This window comes from Meleagris gallopavo, chromosome 1 (assembly GCF_905368555.1).
Source record: "Meleagris gallopavo chromosome 1, MGAL_WU_HG_1.1, whole genome shotgun sequence".
Classification (NCBI taxonomy): Eukaryota; Metazoa; Chordata; class Aves; order Galliformes; family Phasianidae; genus Meleagris; species Meleagris gallopavo.
The window spans coordinates 74,371,366-74,389,795 of record NC_139404.1 but is presented as its reverse complement, the minus strand read 5'-3'; the positions used below and the strand labels follow the sequence as shown (position 1 = coordinate 74,389,795).

At 41.6% G+C, this 18,430-nt stretch overlaps 1 protein-coding gene across 6 annotated transcripts in view; it reads left to right on the top strand.

Annotated features, from left to right (window-relative positions):
• Positions 1 to 18,430, top strand: part of TSPAN9 (tetraspanin 9) — a 159,494-nt gene that overhangs the window by 79,673 nt on the left and 61,391 nt on the right. For 4 of the 6 annotated variants that reach the window (XM_003202598.5, XM_085234423.1, XM_085234413.1 and 1 more), the window contains one exon: positions 11,914 to 11,993. In XM_003202598.5, the coding sequence (XP_003202646.1) occupies positions 11,914 to 11,993 (80 nt within the window). Of the gene's footprint in view, positions 1 to 9,192; positions 9,236 to 11,070; positions 11,994 to 18,430 lie in introns of those variants that run through there. The other 2 variants (XM_010717138.4, XM_010717113.4) reach the window with 2 other exon arrangements.

The following is an 18,430-nucleotide window of genomic DNA, read 5'->3' as shown; positions in this document are numbered from 1 at the left end:
AGGCATTATAGCTTTTTACCACAGCTGATAGACCTCAGGAGGGCAAGGTTCAGGCAGAGGATTTAAAGGTTGTAGAGGTTAGCTTGCATTGTTGCTTGAAGATATTTCTGCCCCGAGTCATGCTGAGGGCTCATCAGAAAGCAATCCTGTATTCTATCTTGAACTCAGCCTACTCTGCAGAAAACTTTTAGCTCTGAGGCTACTGACTCTGGACCCCTAGCAGATAATTAATCTGGCATTTTGATTCCCATATGAAAGCTGGGGACCTTGCCTATTTGACCTGAACACTGAACCTATAATCAGATTTTCCTTGGAAGTGCTCCTGGTAAACAGTCTTTTGATGACTCACACATCTCTGATTGCTGTCCAGTCAGGCAGTCAGTTGAACACTTTCAGTTTAACATGAAGGCTGAGGCTGCTGATGGGGAATGGGGAAGGGAGTCTAAAATAATGGTGTAAATTTGTTGACCATTGTAGACATCTGGGGTTCTGCCAGCCCTAGTGCAGAGACTTTAAATGTCCGTATTCATGGAATCACAACGGTTTATGCTTATAAATATTTGAGATAGGTTCTTCACTGAGAAGGTGGCTGGGCACTGGAACAGGCTCTCCAGAGCAGTGGTCATGACCCTGAGGCTGGAATTCAAGTGTTTGGAAAACACTCTCAGAAATATGGTTTGAATTTTAGGTAATCCTTTGTGGTGTCAGTAGTTGGACTCAGTGATCCTTATGGGTCCCTTACAACTCAGGATATTTGATGATTCTATGAAATGCCAAAATATGAGTATTTTAGCAATGGAGAAATTAATTCAGTTATGAAAGGAATGTGCCTCAAAATGTTCTTTCATGGCATCATTGTGCAGGTTTGAGAGATGTGTGTTGCATTTAAAAAGTGAATGATGTCATCCTCCTGTCTTTTTATTCAGATGAAGCATGTTGTGTGAGGATTTTTTTTGTTTGTTTTGTTTTAAGGTTTAATAGAATTATTAATACCCAGACACCAGCTGTCAGTTAATTCAGAAAAGCAGGCTGCTAGTGAAAGACAATAGAATAGAAAGTGAAAGGCTTTAGAATACAGGTTAACCTTAAATTCAAGGGAGTTCTACACATTGTAGAAAATAATAAGAAGAATTCCAATAAAGTACTCCTACAGTGACTAAGGAGGAAAAAGAGTGCCATCTCTCACAACAGGCAAAAGACTTCTGCTATTTGATAGTTCTGTTTATGCTATAGTTGTGCAACTGCAAAGTCTTGCACTTGGGCCAGGGCAGTTCCAGGTGTTTTTACAGAGAGGGTGAAGAACCCTTTGAGAGCAGCCCTATGGAGAAGGACTTGGGGGTCCTGGTGGACGAGAAGCTGGACATGAGCCAGCAGTGTGCACTTGCAGTCCGGAAGGCCAACTGTGTTCTGGACTGCATTAAAAAAGGGGTGGCCAGCAGGGAGAGGGAGGTGATTGTTCCCCTCTACTCAGCTCTTGTGAGGCCCCATCTGGAGTACTGCATCCAGGCCTGGAGCCCCTAGTACAGGAAGCATGTGGAGCTCTTGGAATGAGTCCAGAGGAGGACCACCAAGATGATCAGAGAGCTAGAGCACCTTTCCTATTTAGAAGGGTTGAAGGAATTGGGCTTAGCTTGGAAAAGAGAAGGCTGTGGGGAGACCTCATTGTGGTCTTCCAGTACTTGAAGGAAGCATATAAACAAGAGGGGGAACAGCTGTTGATGAGGATGGATAGTGATAGGACAAGGGGGAATGATTTTAAACTGAGACAGGAGAGGTTCAAGTAGATTTTAGAAGGAAGTTTTTCACACAGAGGGAAGTGGCAGACTGGAGCAGGTTGCCCAAGGAGGTAGTGGATGCCTCATCCCTGAAGGCATTCAAGGCCAGGCTGGATGTGGCTCTGGGCAGCCTTGTCTAGTAGTTGGTGACCCTGCAGATAGCAGGGGGGGTTGGAACTAGATGATCATTATGGTCCTTTTTAACCCAGGCCTTTCTATGATTCTATGATTCAGTGTACTGAGATAGTGCAAAAGTCTAAACTTAGAAGTGCTCAGGTCTTGTACCTTACTTCTATAGATTGTAAATAAGAAGAATCTTCTCACATTTGCAGCTTTTTTTTTTTTCTCTTCTAAATTTATTTTTTAAGAGCATTACTTTGAAGATCTGATTTATGGTGTTCCATGGGGATATCGGGGATATAATGTTGCTGCCTACTTACATGTGGTTGGCAGTTTTCTACTACCTACATGTTGTTTTCTGTGTATGCAGTAAAAAACATTTCTTTGCATATGTATTTTAGTGTTCTGGGAGGGACAGCAATTGTTGCCACACATTTAAATGCATCTTTACTGGCTAAGACTTGGCTCAGTTTGTTAGCTTTTTTAAAGGAGCCCCTGACTTGGAAATAGAAATACTGATTATATAAGTAAAAACTACTAAACTAGTGCTATTGTAGTGAGGGAACTCCCTTTCCCCGTCAGGTAAAATCCAGAATTTAAATTATAAGTGTTTTCTTGTTGTGCTCTAAAGTGTTGGAATTTACAGAGACCAAGTTTTGTTTGGAATAGAAAAACAGAACAGAAGTGCACGTAAGTATATTGGATCTGAATAAAATCACTTTCAGAGAGGTAAGGTGTTGATAGAAACAGAATTGATTAATTAAACTTTGAATTTGAATATCAACTTTTGTCTTTGAAAAATGTCTTGTTATCAGCAAATGGAGTTGAACATCTCAAGGGATGAGGCATCCATAACTTCTCTGGGCAACCTGTACTTTAAAATTGATCCACCTTGTCCTATCACTTTCAGACTGTGTGAAGCAGCTTCCCTCCTGATTATAAGCTCAAGTACTCAAGTACTCAAGTACTGGAAAACCATACTGAGGCCTCCCAAAAGCCTTCTCTTTTCTAGGCTGAACAAACCCACCTACCTCAGCGTGTCTTCTTAAGAAAGGTATTCCAGCACTCTGATCTTTGTAGCCCTCCTCTGGACAAAGCCTGAAGGCTCTGCATCTTTCTTGTGCTGGGGCCCCAAATCTGGACACAGTAGTCCAGATGCAGCCTAATAAGGGCAGAGTAGAGGGGAACAGTCACCTTGCTCACCCTCCTGGCCACCCCTCTTCTGTTGGAGCCCAGGATGATACAGTTCGCCTTTCAAGCCACAAGTGCACAGTGCTGGCTCACGTTCAGCTCTGTCCACCAGAACCCCCAGGTCCATCTCAGCAGGACTGCTCTCAAGGACTTCTTCTACTTGTGCTCTTCTTAGATTGTGGCATTCAATACAATGCTTGAGATGAGGCCACACAGCACAGAACAGAAGAGACAACCCCTTCCCTCTCCCTGTAGCAGTGCTGAACATGGTGCACTTCTGTGATTGCCCCATCCCAAATGCAAGACCTGACACTTGGCCTTCTTGAACCACATTAGGTTCACACGGGCCCGCTTCTCAAGCTTGTCCAGATCTCTTTGGGTGTAATCCCTTCCTTCTGTTTTATCAACTGTATGATACAGGTTGGTGTCACCAGCAAATTTACTGAGAGTGCATTCGATCTCATTCTGAACAAAATTCTTGAAAGTGTTAAAGAGCATCTGTCCCAAGACTGGACCCTGAAGGGACTTCTTGTGACCTGCCTCCACCTGAACATAGAGCAATTGACCAGAACTCTCTTGCTGCTGCTATCTTACCACCTTTATCCACCAAATAGTCCACCCTTCATAACTCTCCAACTTAGAGATAAGGATGTAGTTTGGACCAAGTAAAAGGCCTTGCAGAAGTCCAGCTAAGTGATACCAGTTGCCTTTCCTTTGCCCACTCATGCTGTCACTTCATTGTAGAAGGCCATCAGATTGGTTAGGCACGATCTTCCCTTGGTGAAGCTGTGCAGTATGTCTCAGATCACTTCCTTGTCTTTCACATGCCTTAAAACAGTTTCCAGGAGGATCGGTTCCACAATCTTCCCAGGCACAGACATGAAGCTCATAGTTCCTCAGGTCTTTTCTCTTTCTTAAAAATTGGAACAATGTGTCGATTTTTTCCATTCAATGGGGACTTTGCCCAAGTGTTATGACATCTCAAAAATGATGGAGAATGGCTTGGCAGCCACGTCAGCCAGTTCCTTCAGAATCCTGGGATGCATGTTATCTGGCCCCATAGCTTGTACACATTCAGTCTTATGAGGTTATTATTGTGGCCCTTTTCAACCCAGGCCATTCTATGATTCTATGATTCTATGATCTTGGACTTGTGATTATTTTCCCTGACCCCCACTTAGTGGTCTTAAGTCGATGGACCTGAGATGTGGGAAGGCTGACTGCTAGTGAAGACTGAGACAAAGAACTCATTGAGTACCTCGGCCCTTTTCAATTATTAGAGGGAGCACACTCGCCTTTATGTGTCTCTTCTGACCAACGTACCTAAAGAATCTTGTTATTTTTCACTTCCACACAACTCCATTTCCATGTCTGTACATGTCCTTCTTTTCCCTGATTTTGAACAGCGGGTCAGCCAGGCTGATTTTCTGCCTCCTCTGCTAGTTTCTTTATGCTGGGAGATGGAGAGTTCTTGTGCTCTCAGAAGGGTATCCAGAGCTGCCGGATCTGCTCTGCTCCTTTGTCCCTAAGGACAGCTTCCTATGGGGTATCATCTGGCTGCCCATGGTTTGGATGGGCATATGCTCTGCTGGTGAAACACTGGCTGGTTGATCAAACCCAAAGAGTTGTGGTCAGTGGAGTTAAATGCAGTTGGCAGCCAGTCACAAGTGCTGTCCCCCAGGACTTGGTACTGGGACCACTCCTATTTAACATCTTTATTGATGATAAAGGGGGAGATTGAGTGCACCCTCAGTAAGTTTGCAGCGAACACAAAGCTGGGAGGGTGAGTTGATCTGCCAGAGGGGAAGAGGCAATACAGAGGAACCTGAATAGATTGGATTGATGGGCCAAGGCAAACTGTATGAGTTTCAATAGGGCCAAGAGTCAAGTCCTGCATTTTGGGCAAAACAACCCCAGGCAACCCTACAAGCTTGGAGAGGAGTGGCTGGAAAGCTGCCTGATGGAAAGAGACCTTGGTGTACTGATGGACAGTCAGCTGAATATGAGCCAGCAGTGTTTCCAGGTGTCCAAGACGGCCAGTGACATCCTGGCTTGTATCAGGAATGAAGTGATGAGCAGGACTAAGGAAGTAATCTTGCCTCTGTACTCGGCATTGGTGAGGCCTCACCTCCAGTATTGTGTTCAGTTTTGGGCACCTCAGTACAGGAAGGACATGGAGGTGCTGGAACAAGTCCAAAGAAGGGCAACAAGGCTTGTGAAGGGATTGTAGAATATGCCCTATGAGGAGTGATGGAAGGAACTGAGGCTGTTTAATCTGGGGAACAGGAGGCTGAGGGGAGACATTATTGCTTTCTTCAAATACCTGAAAGGCGATTGCAGAGACAGTGAGGTTGCTCTCTTTTCACTGATGACAGGTGACAGGTCGAGGGGAAATGGCCTTAAGTTGCACCAGGGAAGGTTTAGGTCAGATACTGGGAAAAACTTCTTTATAGAAAGGTGGTTAAGCACTGGAATAGGCTCTCCAGAGAGGTGCTTGATTCACCATCATAGAATCATAGAATCATAGAATAGCTTAGGTTGGAAGGGACCTCAAGGACCATCAAGCTCCAACCCCCCTGCCATATCCATATCTCATACTAGACCATCCCTGAGTGTATTTAAAAACCATTCAGATGTGGTATTCGGACGTGATTTATCAGTCCGTTAGAGTTAGATGTTATCAGATGTTAGAGTTAGGGTAGTATGGTAAGGTTGCAGTTGGACTTGATGATCTCAAAGGTCTTTTCTGACCCAAGCAATTATATGATTCTGTGATTCAGTAATTCCTTAAACAGCCCGAAGTTCAGTCTTCTGAAGTCATGAAAGCATGAAACTGGATTACTAAAAATTATTTTCTAAAAATTAATATTTTGAGACTAGTGTTGTGGTTAGAGTTCTGTCTGGAGCCATTTGAAGCCTATACAAAATTTGCTTCTTTGCCAGCATCCTCAGCAAACATCTTGATCCTCCATGATTTTTTAAATGGTGACAGTAGGTTTAGCCTACATAATGGAAATTTCAAGTTAAAATCTAGAGTTGGTTGTAAAATGGGTTGTGTATCATGGTGACTGGAATTTTTATTTTGCCCTTCAAAATCTGCTAAAGTTTCATATTTTCAAGTCAGTCATGGGAAATCATAACAGAACCTTAAGATATTTTTGCTCAGCCTTTGGTTTTTGTTTCTGTTCTTGCCTATTATAGTCCTTGTCCCTTTCACTTCATCAGTAAGGTCATCTAGTGGACTATCTTGTAAAATGAATTTCAATCTTTTACAAGGGGAAAAGTTCTTTTTATTTTCATATGCTGCTTAAATACATTTTTATCTGTATTGTGTCTTTATAAATATGTGGTTGTAAATATATGTATAAAGTTGTTCAGCTTTTGTTCAGGTTTGCGTTACATCATGATTCCAACAAACCGTTTGTACAAAAACTGGCAAAGTGGGAAGAATGCAGAGGCATTCAGGCACAATCCAGCTGTGTGTAACTGACACTGAAGTTCTGATGAGATAAAAATAAAAGCTTATAAAAAGTACCAGTAAAAACTGAAGTTGGGATCTGGTGTGTTGTTTCCAGGAGGGGACTAGGTAAATCAGTATCAATAGGAGAACCAGCCTGTTGTTAGGGCATTATTATTAATAACTTTCTTTTCCATTGTGACATTCACTTGAATATCTGGTATCTGAAAATGGTCTAATACCATTGAGACTTGGCTGAGCCCATAGACGGATGTCCCAGGCTTTTGTGTGTGGGACTAAGATTATTTTTTTTTATGTGGAGTTACCTTTCATCAACAAAATTCTGTGATTCAGTAATTGGAAAGTAATGAAGTACATAGTGATCTTTTGAATATTTTTCATCCCTAATTACTCAATGGAGGTAAGAGCTGCAGTGAAATAAAATGTGTTCTTTTTGGAGCTGAGATCCTACTATCAAGTGAGGCAGCTATAATGTTGAATGTCCTCACAGCATTACCTACCAGTGGAGTAGCAATCAGAGACAGTTAAGTGTAATTGCTGGTAAAAATACAGCTGGAGGATCTGGACACTGCTTTTTCTTTGCTTATTTTTTCACCAAATAAGCAGTTCTGTATGATATATTAACTGAGCTACATAAATACTTAGCATTTACAGCTGGAGGAGGTAGCATCTGATCTGTAAAGCTACAGTGACAGAAGGTTACTGAAGCTTGCAAGGTCTCCTTGGTTTTAACAACATAATCATGAGAGAGAGTCATATGTTTATTTTTTATACAGCAGAAGGGGAGGCTAATCTTGTTCATTATGACCTAGTGCTAGTTAGTCAGACTTCGATTTTGAAGTTGGATATTGGCTACACTTATTTATTTGATTGTTCTAGTTTATAAACTGTGGTGTTGGCCAGTCATGGACAGCTCTTGGTGATAGGTGCTTTACAAGTAATGGTCAAAGAGGTAATCCCCGTGACCTGGAAGTCTCGGATGGGAGCAGAATAACCCCTCCACAATTCAGGTAATTAGAAACCTGAACTGTCAGAAGTCCATGGGACTGGATGGGGTCCTTCGAGGGTGCTGATGGAGCTGGCGGAAGTAACTGCCAATCTGCTTTCCACTGTCTGTTAGCATTCCTGGTCAACCAGAGAGGTTCCAGAGGATTAGAGGCTTGCCAGCATGACTCCCATCTACAAGAACGGTTGTAAGGAGGATCTGGGGATCTGCAGGCCCATCAGCCTGACCTTGGTGCCAGGAAAGGTTATGGAGCAGAACATCTTGAATGATATCACATGGCATGTGCCATGGGGGATCAGGCCCAGCCAGCATGGGTTCATGAAAGGCAGGTCCAGCTTGACCAACATGATCTCCTTCTGCAATTGACTCAGCAAGTGGATGAGGCTGTTGACATAGCCTACCTAAACTTCAGCAAAGCCCCTGAAACTGTGTCCCACAGTATTCTTCTGGAGAAGCTGGCAGCTTTATGGCTTGGATGGGTACACCCTTTGTTGTGTAAAGAACTGGCTGGATAGCCAGGCTTAGAGAGTGGTGGTGAATGATGACCACGAAATCCAGCTGGTGACTGGTGACGAGTGGTGTTCCCCATGGGTTAGTATTGGATCCTGCCCTGTTTAATATCTTTATTGATGACCTGGATGATGGTATTGAGTGCACCCTCAGTAAATTTGCAGATGACACCAAGTTCAGGGGAATCTTCGGAGGGATCTGCTTGAGGGTAGGAAGGCCCTACAGAGGGATCTGGATGGGCTGGATCACTGGACTGAGGCCAATAGAATGAAGTTCAACAAGACCAAATGCCATGCCCTGCACTTTGATAACAGTAATCTCATGCAATGTTACTGACTTGGGTCAGAAAGGCTGGAAGACTGTGTGGAGGAAACAGACCCTGGCATATTTGTCAACACTCAGCTGAATGTGAGTCCAGGTGGCCAAGAACGCCAATGGTATCCTGGCTGGTACCAGAAATAATGTTGCCTGCAGGAGCTGGGAAGTGATCGTCTCTCTTTACTCAGCCCTGGTGGGGCCATATCTTGAGTACAGTGTTCATTTTTGGGCCGTTCAGTACAAGAAAGACATTGAGGCCCTGGAATATGTTCAAAGAAAGGCAATGAAGCTGGTGAGGGGTCTAGAGCACAAGCCTTATGAGGAGCAGATGAGTGAACTAGGATTGTTCAGTCTGGAGAGTATGAGGCCCAGTAGAGACCTTATCACTCTTACAATTACCTGAAAGAAGGCTCTGGCGAGGTGGGTGTTGACCTCTTCTCCAGCATAATTAACAATAAGAATAGAGGGAATGGCCTCATGTTGCACCAAAGGAGATTCAGTTTGGACGTTAGGAAAAATTTCTTCTCCAGAAGATTGGTTAGGTGCTGAAATGTGCTTCACAGGAGGTATTGCAAGTGTTAAGAAATGTTTAGATATTGTACAAAGGGTCATGGTTTAATAGGAAATATTGGTGATAGGTGGACGGTTGGACTTGACTGTCGTTTCCAACCTTGGTGATTCTATAATTTTGTGAAAAAATCAAGATGGTCTACTAATAAAAAATTGGAAAAAGCTTTTTCTTAACCAGCAATATAAATGTTTCTACCATTTACAGACTCTGACTGGATTTATGGAGATTTTTTGTACATTATAAAATAATCCTTCTTTAATCTTGAGGTGAGTATAATTTGTTATTGTAGTGTAGCTGTTAGTACTTGAGGCAGATATTTATAATGCAGTATTTTTCACAAATACACAACATTGTTTTTTTCTGAATATCCAACTCCTTTGTCTTTAGTTTGTCAGTGTAAATCTTACAGCAAACTAAAGGGTAAACAGAAAAAAATATATTAGACTGTAGACAACCTGTGCAATCTCACATTAATTTTTGCTGAGAGCTTATTTTGGTAAATTGTGAAAGTAACTAGCTGCAGCATAGGATTGAAATGGCATAACTTCATAATCAGTGAATTTTCGAGTAAATTTTCAAATAGAAGAGTGTTTTCATTCTTCTAAAACGATAGGTATTTGCTTTGTGCTTTGAATGCTGCTTATCCTGCAAGTTTCAGTGTCTCAGGCAGATTCCTGGTCACAGCATACCAAGCTTTAACATCTTTGGATTTTTTTCTCCTTGTGTTATGTGCAGAAACTTTTTGCTGCAGTGTTTCATGTGGACTTCTTAGTCTTTATCATATAGTTGCAATTATGACGGAGAAACTTGATACGGGTAATTCTGAAATGACTTCTAAAAAACAGAGTGAATAAGCATGCTTAATAAAGCCTTGGGCCTGCCTGCTAAAATGTTATTCAAACATGGAGAAGGAATTTTACATTCACGAATGCTAAGTATTTCATGGCATGAAGCACTTTAAGGTTATTTTCACAGGAAAATAAGGATATTTTCACAGGAAGAGCCTATCAATAAAGGTACATAACTGCTTTAGGAAGTTCGTTCCAATGTTGCAATGTAAAAATAACAGAAATTTAAGGAGCTGTTGGGTGTAGATATCTAAGAGTAAATAAATTTCACAGAATCAGCTCTAATTTGGCATTTTTTTTTCCCCTGGTAGTTGTATTTCTTTTGTAGTGGCCTCTTATTATCCTTTCTTTGAAAAAAGAAAACAATAATTTACAATTTAAATGTTTTCTCCCTTTGCAACATCCTTGTGGTGTGTTTACAGTCTTGACAAAATGACAAATTTGAAAGCACCAAGTGTGACCAGAATTATGCCCCTTTCCCTGCCCTCCCTCAAGCATTGGCAACAACACACATGCACACTCCTGCCTCCTCTATTTCAAGGTCTTGCCAGGCATGTTGTGCTACTGTCTGGAAAAGAAATGTGACATTTGGGTCAGTATTTCTAGTTCATAATCTACTTACAGCATAGGATGATACATTAGCATACACAAAAATAATCTCTGAATTACTAGTTAAGCAGACTGTAAATAGATGGAGGTTTAGATATCCTTACATTTCAAGAGTTTTAAGAATTCACTGATCATCCTGTAAGAGACAGCAGCTCAGCTTTTCTTATGGTTAGTTATTTCAGAGGTGACGGTGTCACTGAGTGCATGCATAAGTGAGATATGTGTCTGTTCAGTGTATGCTGGCTGCTAGTCTGTTCCAGTACCTTGTCCCATGATATTTAAGCCTAAAGAAAATTCTGTTTGTTTAGTCAGTGTTCATTTTGTGCATAGAGGGAGGCTAGTTCTTGGCTGTCTAATATATATGTTAACATAATTTGATTGCATTGAAAAAGTACTATTACCTCACAGTTCTAGCTCATAAACAGCTAAACAGTACTTGACATTTAAATAGATTTTCTGTTGTGCACTTGTATAGTCAAGAGTAACTCTAATCCTATTAAAGACACTGTGTCATGGAGGCGTGCCCTGTGGGAGAAGGCTTCTTCTAACTGGTCAGATGGAAAGCAGAGGGGAGGAGCAAGAAAGAGGGTGGATTTATTATTTGCTATTAGGTCAGGGATTTCTGTGGGAAATGCCCAGTGGTTGCAGTTGCTGCTGATTTCACATCAACAGCAGTGAAACACAGAGTGCACTCTGATAGCTGCTTACTGAATGAGATACTGTAAACGGATGGGAAAAAAAGACAGTGTGTGAAACAGACAGACTCAGAGAGGGAAGGTTAGAGCAGGAAAAGTGGTCAGGCTACAGAGTGTTCTCCCAGGTGTACTGCGGAAGCTTTTTGGAAATGGATGCAAGGACCATCTGCTGCCTATAGATTAGAGGGCTGTACAATAAGGGCAGAGAGACAAGCCTGTGGTTCTTGAATAAAAACTGAAGTTCAGCGTATCTGATTTATCAAAATAAATCATGAGTCTGTGCATGGATAGGATATTAATGAATAAATCCATGCTATGGATAGAGTACAGCCTGCATTGCTATAAAAAATAGATGAACAGCAACAATGCAGTGAATAAATTCTGCAGTAATTATCTGATTTATGTATGAAGAAAAAGAGAAGCGAAATACAGAAAGCCTCTATTGCATTGCATTTAATACTGAGAGATGCTGTACATTGAATCTGACAACTATGGAAAGAGAAATCATGGAGAAGTCAAGTAGCGAGGATTCTTCAATTCACCGGAGTCCATCTTTGGATAGCAAAGACTCAGATTTTGCTAAACCTTCTACCTCAGGAAAGCAATTTGGTCGAGGTTTTACTGCTGGAGCTTTCTATGGTACAGCTGGATCACGCACGCAGAACCACACGGGCGTCGAAACCGCGACTGGTTCTGGGACTGGGACTGGCATAAAAAGTGACAAATACAGTGCACCTAAAGGCAGCAAATATGTGGTCTTTTACCTGGATCTATCCTTTGTTTTCCTTTTAGAATTTAAGAAGTGCGACATGACAAGAGGCTGCCTATGTTGTTTGAAATATATGATGTTCCTTTTCAATTTGATATTTTGGGTGAGTACTGCATTTTCAGTTGCCTTCATTTGTTAGTGTTGTCTGTACTGCTGCATTACATTTATAGTGCATCTTTGAAGCACTACAGTAAGTTCTTCCCCTCCCCCCATCTGTCTCCTCCTCCCCTCCTTGCCCTGACTCTCATACTTGCATGGAATACATTCAGTATTAAATCCATGCCTAATGAGAAAATGTACATTTTTAGTATCTTTATTATCATCTGGTTTCTGTGATTCAACTAATAATTCTTGAAACTCAATATTCTAATATGTTACATTCTTACAGTTCACTGGGTTATTTGAGAAATGGAAAAACTGTTATTCTTCGGGAAGAGAAGAATTGCTGTAGGATTAAAATCCTGTGGTGACAGGTTTCATAATTTATTAAGCTGTAGTTAAATATAATTTTCAAGTTCATTCTCGCTGTTGACATAAATGTCATTTATTTATTGTAAACTTCATTCACAAGCTGCCTTTTTGTTTGAAGGAAATTCTGTTCCATTTCTCCAATTAAAAACAATGAATTGCCTATTTTCTAACCTCTTACAATATCAGCATAAATGTGAAATAACTGGAATGATGAAGTAGTCTGGGCTCAGTTTCAGCCTGTAGCTGTAGTTGTTCACATTAATATGTGAAATTGGAGGTTTGCATTTACTTCTGAAGGATCAAAATTGATTTTCCTCCGTCAGCCAAGAGGCAAGAGGAGTTGTAACGATGCCTCAACAAGCAAATTAAAAGCATAATGTCTACTTCGAACAAAATGATGTGAGGTACAAGGAAGGGAGGAGATGTTCAAATCAATTGGCAGCTAGGCATTTTTGAGTGAACAGTATTGCTGAGGAACATACAGACTAATTGTAATACTCAGTGTGTGAATACAGCTGAAAATGAAATAGTTTGCTTCATTTAAAAGCAAAGGTCACTGTTTTCCTGATGACTACAGTACTTGAATGTATGAACAATATCATTAATTTTTTTGGTCCAGAAATATACATTATACCTTATAAATAAACAAAGACATCTTTTCTAGGTTTATTTAAAAAGAAGGGCCATTAACAGTACAGTTTAGGTGGTCTGGAGTCATCAGTGTTCAAATTTGGAGTCTTACTAGCAGCTTCTCTGTTCATCTGACCCACTTACTGAAATAACTTTTAGGAGCAAGCATTAATGGGAGATTTGGTCTAGCATTGAACCACTTTAGCAACGGTGATCTTTTAACAGTAATAGATTGAAATGTTTCAACCACTGAAATTGTGTGAATCTTACTTAAGTAGAAAGAAATAGAAAAAAAGGAATGAAGAAGTTTCCATCCAAGTTTGTATGTTTTTATTTTTTTATCTTTTGTATACAAACACTACCAAGAAGTTGCTGTAACTGTTCCTGGAATTAATCACTTTTATTCAACCTGAAGGTTACATTACTGTGGCGCCTTGGAAGCATTTATTTCATATGATGCTTGTTGCCATTATTTTTGGAACAGCTCTTCTGATATCATTATTTGTGTTCTCTGTGATCAGTCATTAGTTATCTCTTTGCCCTCACTTGCTAAAATACATGTGTTTTCTTATTAGGATTATATTACTTTTCTTTCTGTTATTAAACATTCTCATATCTCCGATATTCCAAAAACGTATTTTTTTTTTTTATGAGCTATGCTATACAGAATAAATATAGTTCTGTAGAATCATAATTACAGAAAAATACTAATGTACAAGATGTCAAGTAGTTTTCGACGTTAGTTACAACAGAAATTTGATCAACCAGCCTGGTTTATGTTGTTCACCTTAGCTGTATTAAATTCCTCCTTTCTTCTCTTTACCTGACTTGAATTCAGTTTTGCCAGCCAAACTTGACATCTTGTGCATCATTCGAGAGGACTGAAGTCTTGCTAGATTCTTGTTTTTTGTAATCAGACTATGTTATTATCCTGTGTCTTCAACCATTCAAGTAAATAGACCATCTCATTTTACTCATGGAAATGTGAGCAAGAATGAAGCATGCTATAGACAAGTGTACTGTAGTTTGCCACCTCTGGCTTTGCACCTGGAACCTTTGTTTGTTATATTATGGCTGACAGGCTGTGGGTGTTTGACTGTGTGTATGTGTTCATTGCTAACTCTGAAAATTTTGGTGTCTCTCATTCCTGCCTTAAACTTTCCTGCTAGCCCAGCTCTGCGCTTCCCAGGCAGCTCTGCCACTGCCTCCTACTTCTACTCTGTACTGAAGCACTCCCTGTTTTTTCAGTCCTGTCTTTCCTCTCAACTCTTTTTCCTCATTCCCAGGTTTGCCTGGTCTCATTAGTCCTGGTCTTCAGCACACTGAGCTGTTAAGTACAGAACATGTTTCCCAGCATTGCTGACAGGGCTGGGTCTAGGATTGTAGTACACCACTGCAAAATCCTTCAGAATTTTTATTTAGAAAGAGAAGTCCAGAACCATGAAATTGTGCCTGCTCTTGAGCAGAAACAATCATCTTTTGTAATGCAAAGTGATTTCTTTTATTAAAAAACCCTTTTTTTAGGCAACTGTAAACAGAGATTGAAAGCAGTTCCAAAGTGTCTTTAAACAGATGCCAGTCTAGCAGCTATGTGGCAAATGAAGTAGTTAATGGGCAATCTGAATGACCAGTGTACTTTCCATAAAGCTATGGAAAGCTATTTTGTTCAAGATTTGTAGTAGCACAATGGTTGGCTTCTGGGAAGTATTGTTCTACTGTAGTGCTACAGTAGTTCTTCAATACATCTACTGAAAAATGAGGAACAGTGTTTCCCTCTGGTGTCCAAGAACTCTGGACCCTGTTACCTTGAACAATTCTCAGCGTTGGCCTAAAGAAGGATGTTTTTTTCCATTATTTGCTTATTGACATGGAGAAGATTTAGTCTCCCCCACATGTGCCAGTGAACTGTACTGTGTTCCTTCTGCCTGTCAGCCAGATCACACATATTTGAAGATTAATTATGTATGCATATATATATAATATATATATATAATATATATAAATTGCAGAGGAGAGCATTAGAGAGGTTAAGATTGGAGGCAGCCTGGGCTGTAGTGACCATGCCTTGGTGGAGTTTGTGATCTTGAAGAATGCGGGCGTGGCAAAAAGCAGAGCTAGGACCCTGTGCTTTAGGAGAGCAAACTTCCAGCTGCTCAAGGAACTGTTGAGTGGGATCCCCTAGGAAACTGTCCTTAAGGGCGTGGGTACAGAACAAAGCTGGCAGCTCTTTAAGGACACCCTTCTGAGAGCGCAATGGCTCTCCATCCCCCAGCAGAAGAAGTTGAGCAGGGGAGGCAAGTGACTGTTGTGAATGTGCAAAGACCTGCAGCTTAAACTGGGAAAAAAGTGGGAAATGTACAGAAAGTGAAAGCAGGGTTGTGTATCCTGGGAGAAATACAGGGCTGTTGTCTGTGTGTGTAAAGATAGGATTAGTAAAGCAAAGGTGCAGATGAAGCTGAACTTGGCAAGGGATGTGAAAGATAACAAGAAGGAGTTTTACAGATACATAGGCAGGAAGTGACAGGCCAAGGAGAGTGTTCCCCCTCTGATGAAAGGTAATGGGGAGCTGGCTTCCTCAGACATAGAAAAAGCTGAGGTACTCAATGAGTGCTCTGCTTCAGTCTTCATGGGTATCAGGCTTCCTGTGTCTGCCAGGACCATGAGCCTCTAAGTGAGGGTGTGGGGAGTGGTTTTTGTCCCACTAACAGTGGAACAAGTCTGAGTCATCCTCATGAAATTGAACATATGTTCAATGGGGCCAGATGATGTCCATCCTAGGGTTCTGAAAGACATGGCTGATGTTGTTGCTAAGTAACTCTCCATCATATTTGAAAAATCATGGCTGTCTGGTGAAGTCCCCGGTGACTGAAAAAAGGGAAACATTGCTCCCATTTTTAAGAAAGGAAGAAAGGAAGACCCAGAAACTACAGGCCGGTGAGCCTCACCTCTGTGCCTGGGAAGATCATAGAGCAGATCATCCTAGAAGCTATGTTTCAGCACATACTAGATAAAGAGGTGATTTGAGACAGCCAATGTGGCTTCTCTAGGGGCAGATCATGTCTGACCAACTTGGTGGCCTTCTAATGATGGAGTGACGGCTTCTGTGGACGGGGGAAGGGTGGTGTATGTCATCTACCTGGACTTCTGCAAGGCCTTTGACATGGTCCCTCACCACATCCTTCTCTCTAAATTGGAGAGGCGTGGATTTGAAGGATGGACTGTTTAGTGGATTAGGAATTGGGTGGCTGGAACGCAGCCAAAGGGTTGCAATCAATCGTTCTGTGTTAGGGTGGTGGCTGGTCACAAGCAGTGTCCCTCAGGGTTCAGTCTTGGGACCAGTGCTCTTCAACATCTTCATCAATGACATAGATGATGACATCGAGTGCACTCTCAGCAAGTTTGCAGATGGCACCAAGCCGAGCGGTATGGTTGATACACTGGAGGGAAGCGAAGCCATCCAGAGGGACCTGGACAGGCTGGAGAAGTGGGCCCATGAAAACTTAATGAGGTTCAATGAGGCCAAGTGCAGGGTGCTGCACTCGGGCCAGGGCAATCCCAGGTATTTATACAAGCTGGGGGAAAATCTCCTTGAGAGCAGCCCTGCAGAGAAGGACTTGAGGGTCCTGGTGGATGAGAAGGTGGACATGAGCCAGCAGTGTGCACTTGCAGCCCGGAAGGCCAACTGTGTTTTGGGCTGCATTAAAAAAGGGGTGGCCAGCAGGGAGAGGGAAGTGATTGTCCCCTTCTACTTGGCTCTTGTGAGGCCCCATCTGGAGTACTGCATCCAGGCCTGGAGCCCCAGTACAGGAAGTACATGGAACTCTTGGAATGAGTCCAGAGGAGGACCACCAAGATGATCAGAGAGCTAGAGCACCTTTCCTATTTAGAAGGGTTGAAGGAACTGGGCTTAGCTTGGAAAAGAGAAGGCTGTGGGGAGACCTCATTGTGGTCTTCCAGTACTTGAAGGAAGCAAATAAACAAGAGGGGGAACAGATGTTGATGAGGGTGGATAGTGATAGGACAAGGGGGAATGATTTTAAACTGAGACAGGAGAGGTTCAAGTAGATTTTAGAAGGAAGTTTTTCACACAGAGGGAAGTGGCAGACTGGAGCAGGTTGCCCAAGGAGGTAGTGGATGCCTCATCCCTGAAGGCATTCAAGGCCAGGCTGGATGTGGCTCTGGGCAGCCTTGTCTAGTAGTTGGTGACCCTGCAGGTAGCAGGGGGATTGAAACCAGATGATCATTATGGTCCTTTTCAACCCAGGCCTTTCTATGATTCTATGATACATAGATATAGGTCAGCCTGAAAGTAATGCCTCCAATTTATTTCCATGGAAACTACAACAGACACAAGTAGCACAATAACACTATTTGATACAACAAATTCTCAGCTAGAAAACAATAATTAAAAATCTGTCTTTTTAGTTAAAAAAGTTCTTAAACATGAATTGCAGATGGATCTGACAATTTTTACTGTCAACAAACAGAAGTACAGAGGAAAGGGTAAGGCAATTGTGCATTTGGAAAGCAAGTAGATAGTTGCAATGGAAGGAAGTGGCATAAAGTTCAAAGTGAAAGAGAGATGATCAGTTACTGAATGACTTAGTCTCATGCTCATCTCTTCATATTTTCAGTGGGAGTTGAGAGATGACTTGGCATTTGACTGTCAAATGGACTCACTTTTTGAGAATTGAAAGAGGTGCTCAGAGAAAGGGAATTAAATAGAAAAAAGTTAGTAAAGAACTCTAGAGAAAATAGTTCCTGGTTATAACGATGAGGAGTGAGTTTCTGATACGAAGTAGACAGTAAATTAATATTTTCTAAAGCAACTTTTACAAGATACTGGAGCAATTTCTTGAAATACTTCTTAATTCTTATTAGTTCTTTTGTGAGTTGAAATTCCAGTGCTGGTTTAATGGGAAAATTTTGGAGGTAGACATTCTGCTTTCTTGTACGTAAGTCATTCTAAAAGTAGTGTCCCCTATTTCCACGGAACCACAGCAGATACAAGTAGCACAATAACACTATTGGACAGAACAAATTCTCAGCTACAAAATACTGTTTTTTAACTAGTCACCATCATTAGCTGTGTATTTTTGCCAGCCATGCACAAGAGTTTGAATGCCTTGCTTTTAAATATCTGCACCAGCAGACGTGACCCACTGTCACTGTTTCACAGCTGCTACGATGGTGGTGTTGCTCACACCATCCATGTTTCATGAGCCTGAACAGGTGGAAGTCAGAAGAGAAGTCACCAAATCTGGACTGTAAAGTGGGTGGTAGGACAGTTAAGAGAAAACTAGCAGAGTGCTCCAATGTCTTCAAATTGGTATGGGGCCTGGTGTTACTGTGTTGCAAGAGAAAAGTTATCTTCTTCTCTGGCCTGGAACTCTGAGCCTTTAGCTTAGTCAGCATTGTGGTGTAGCATTCAGAGTTCAT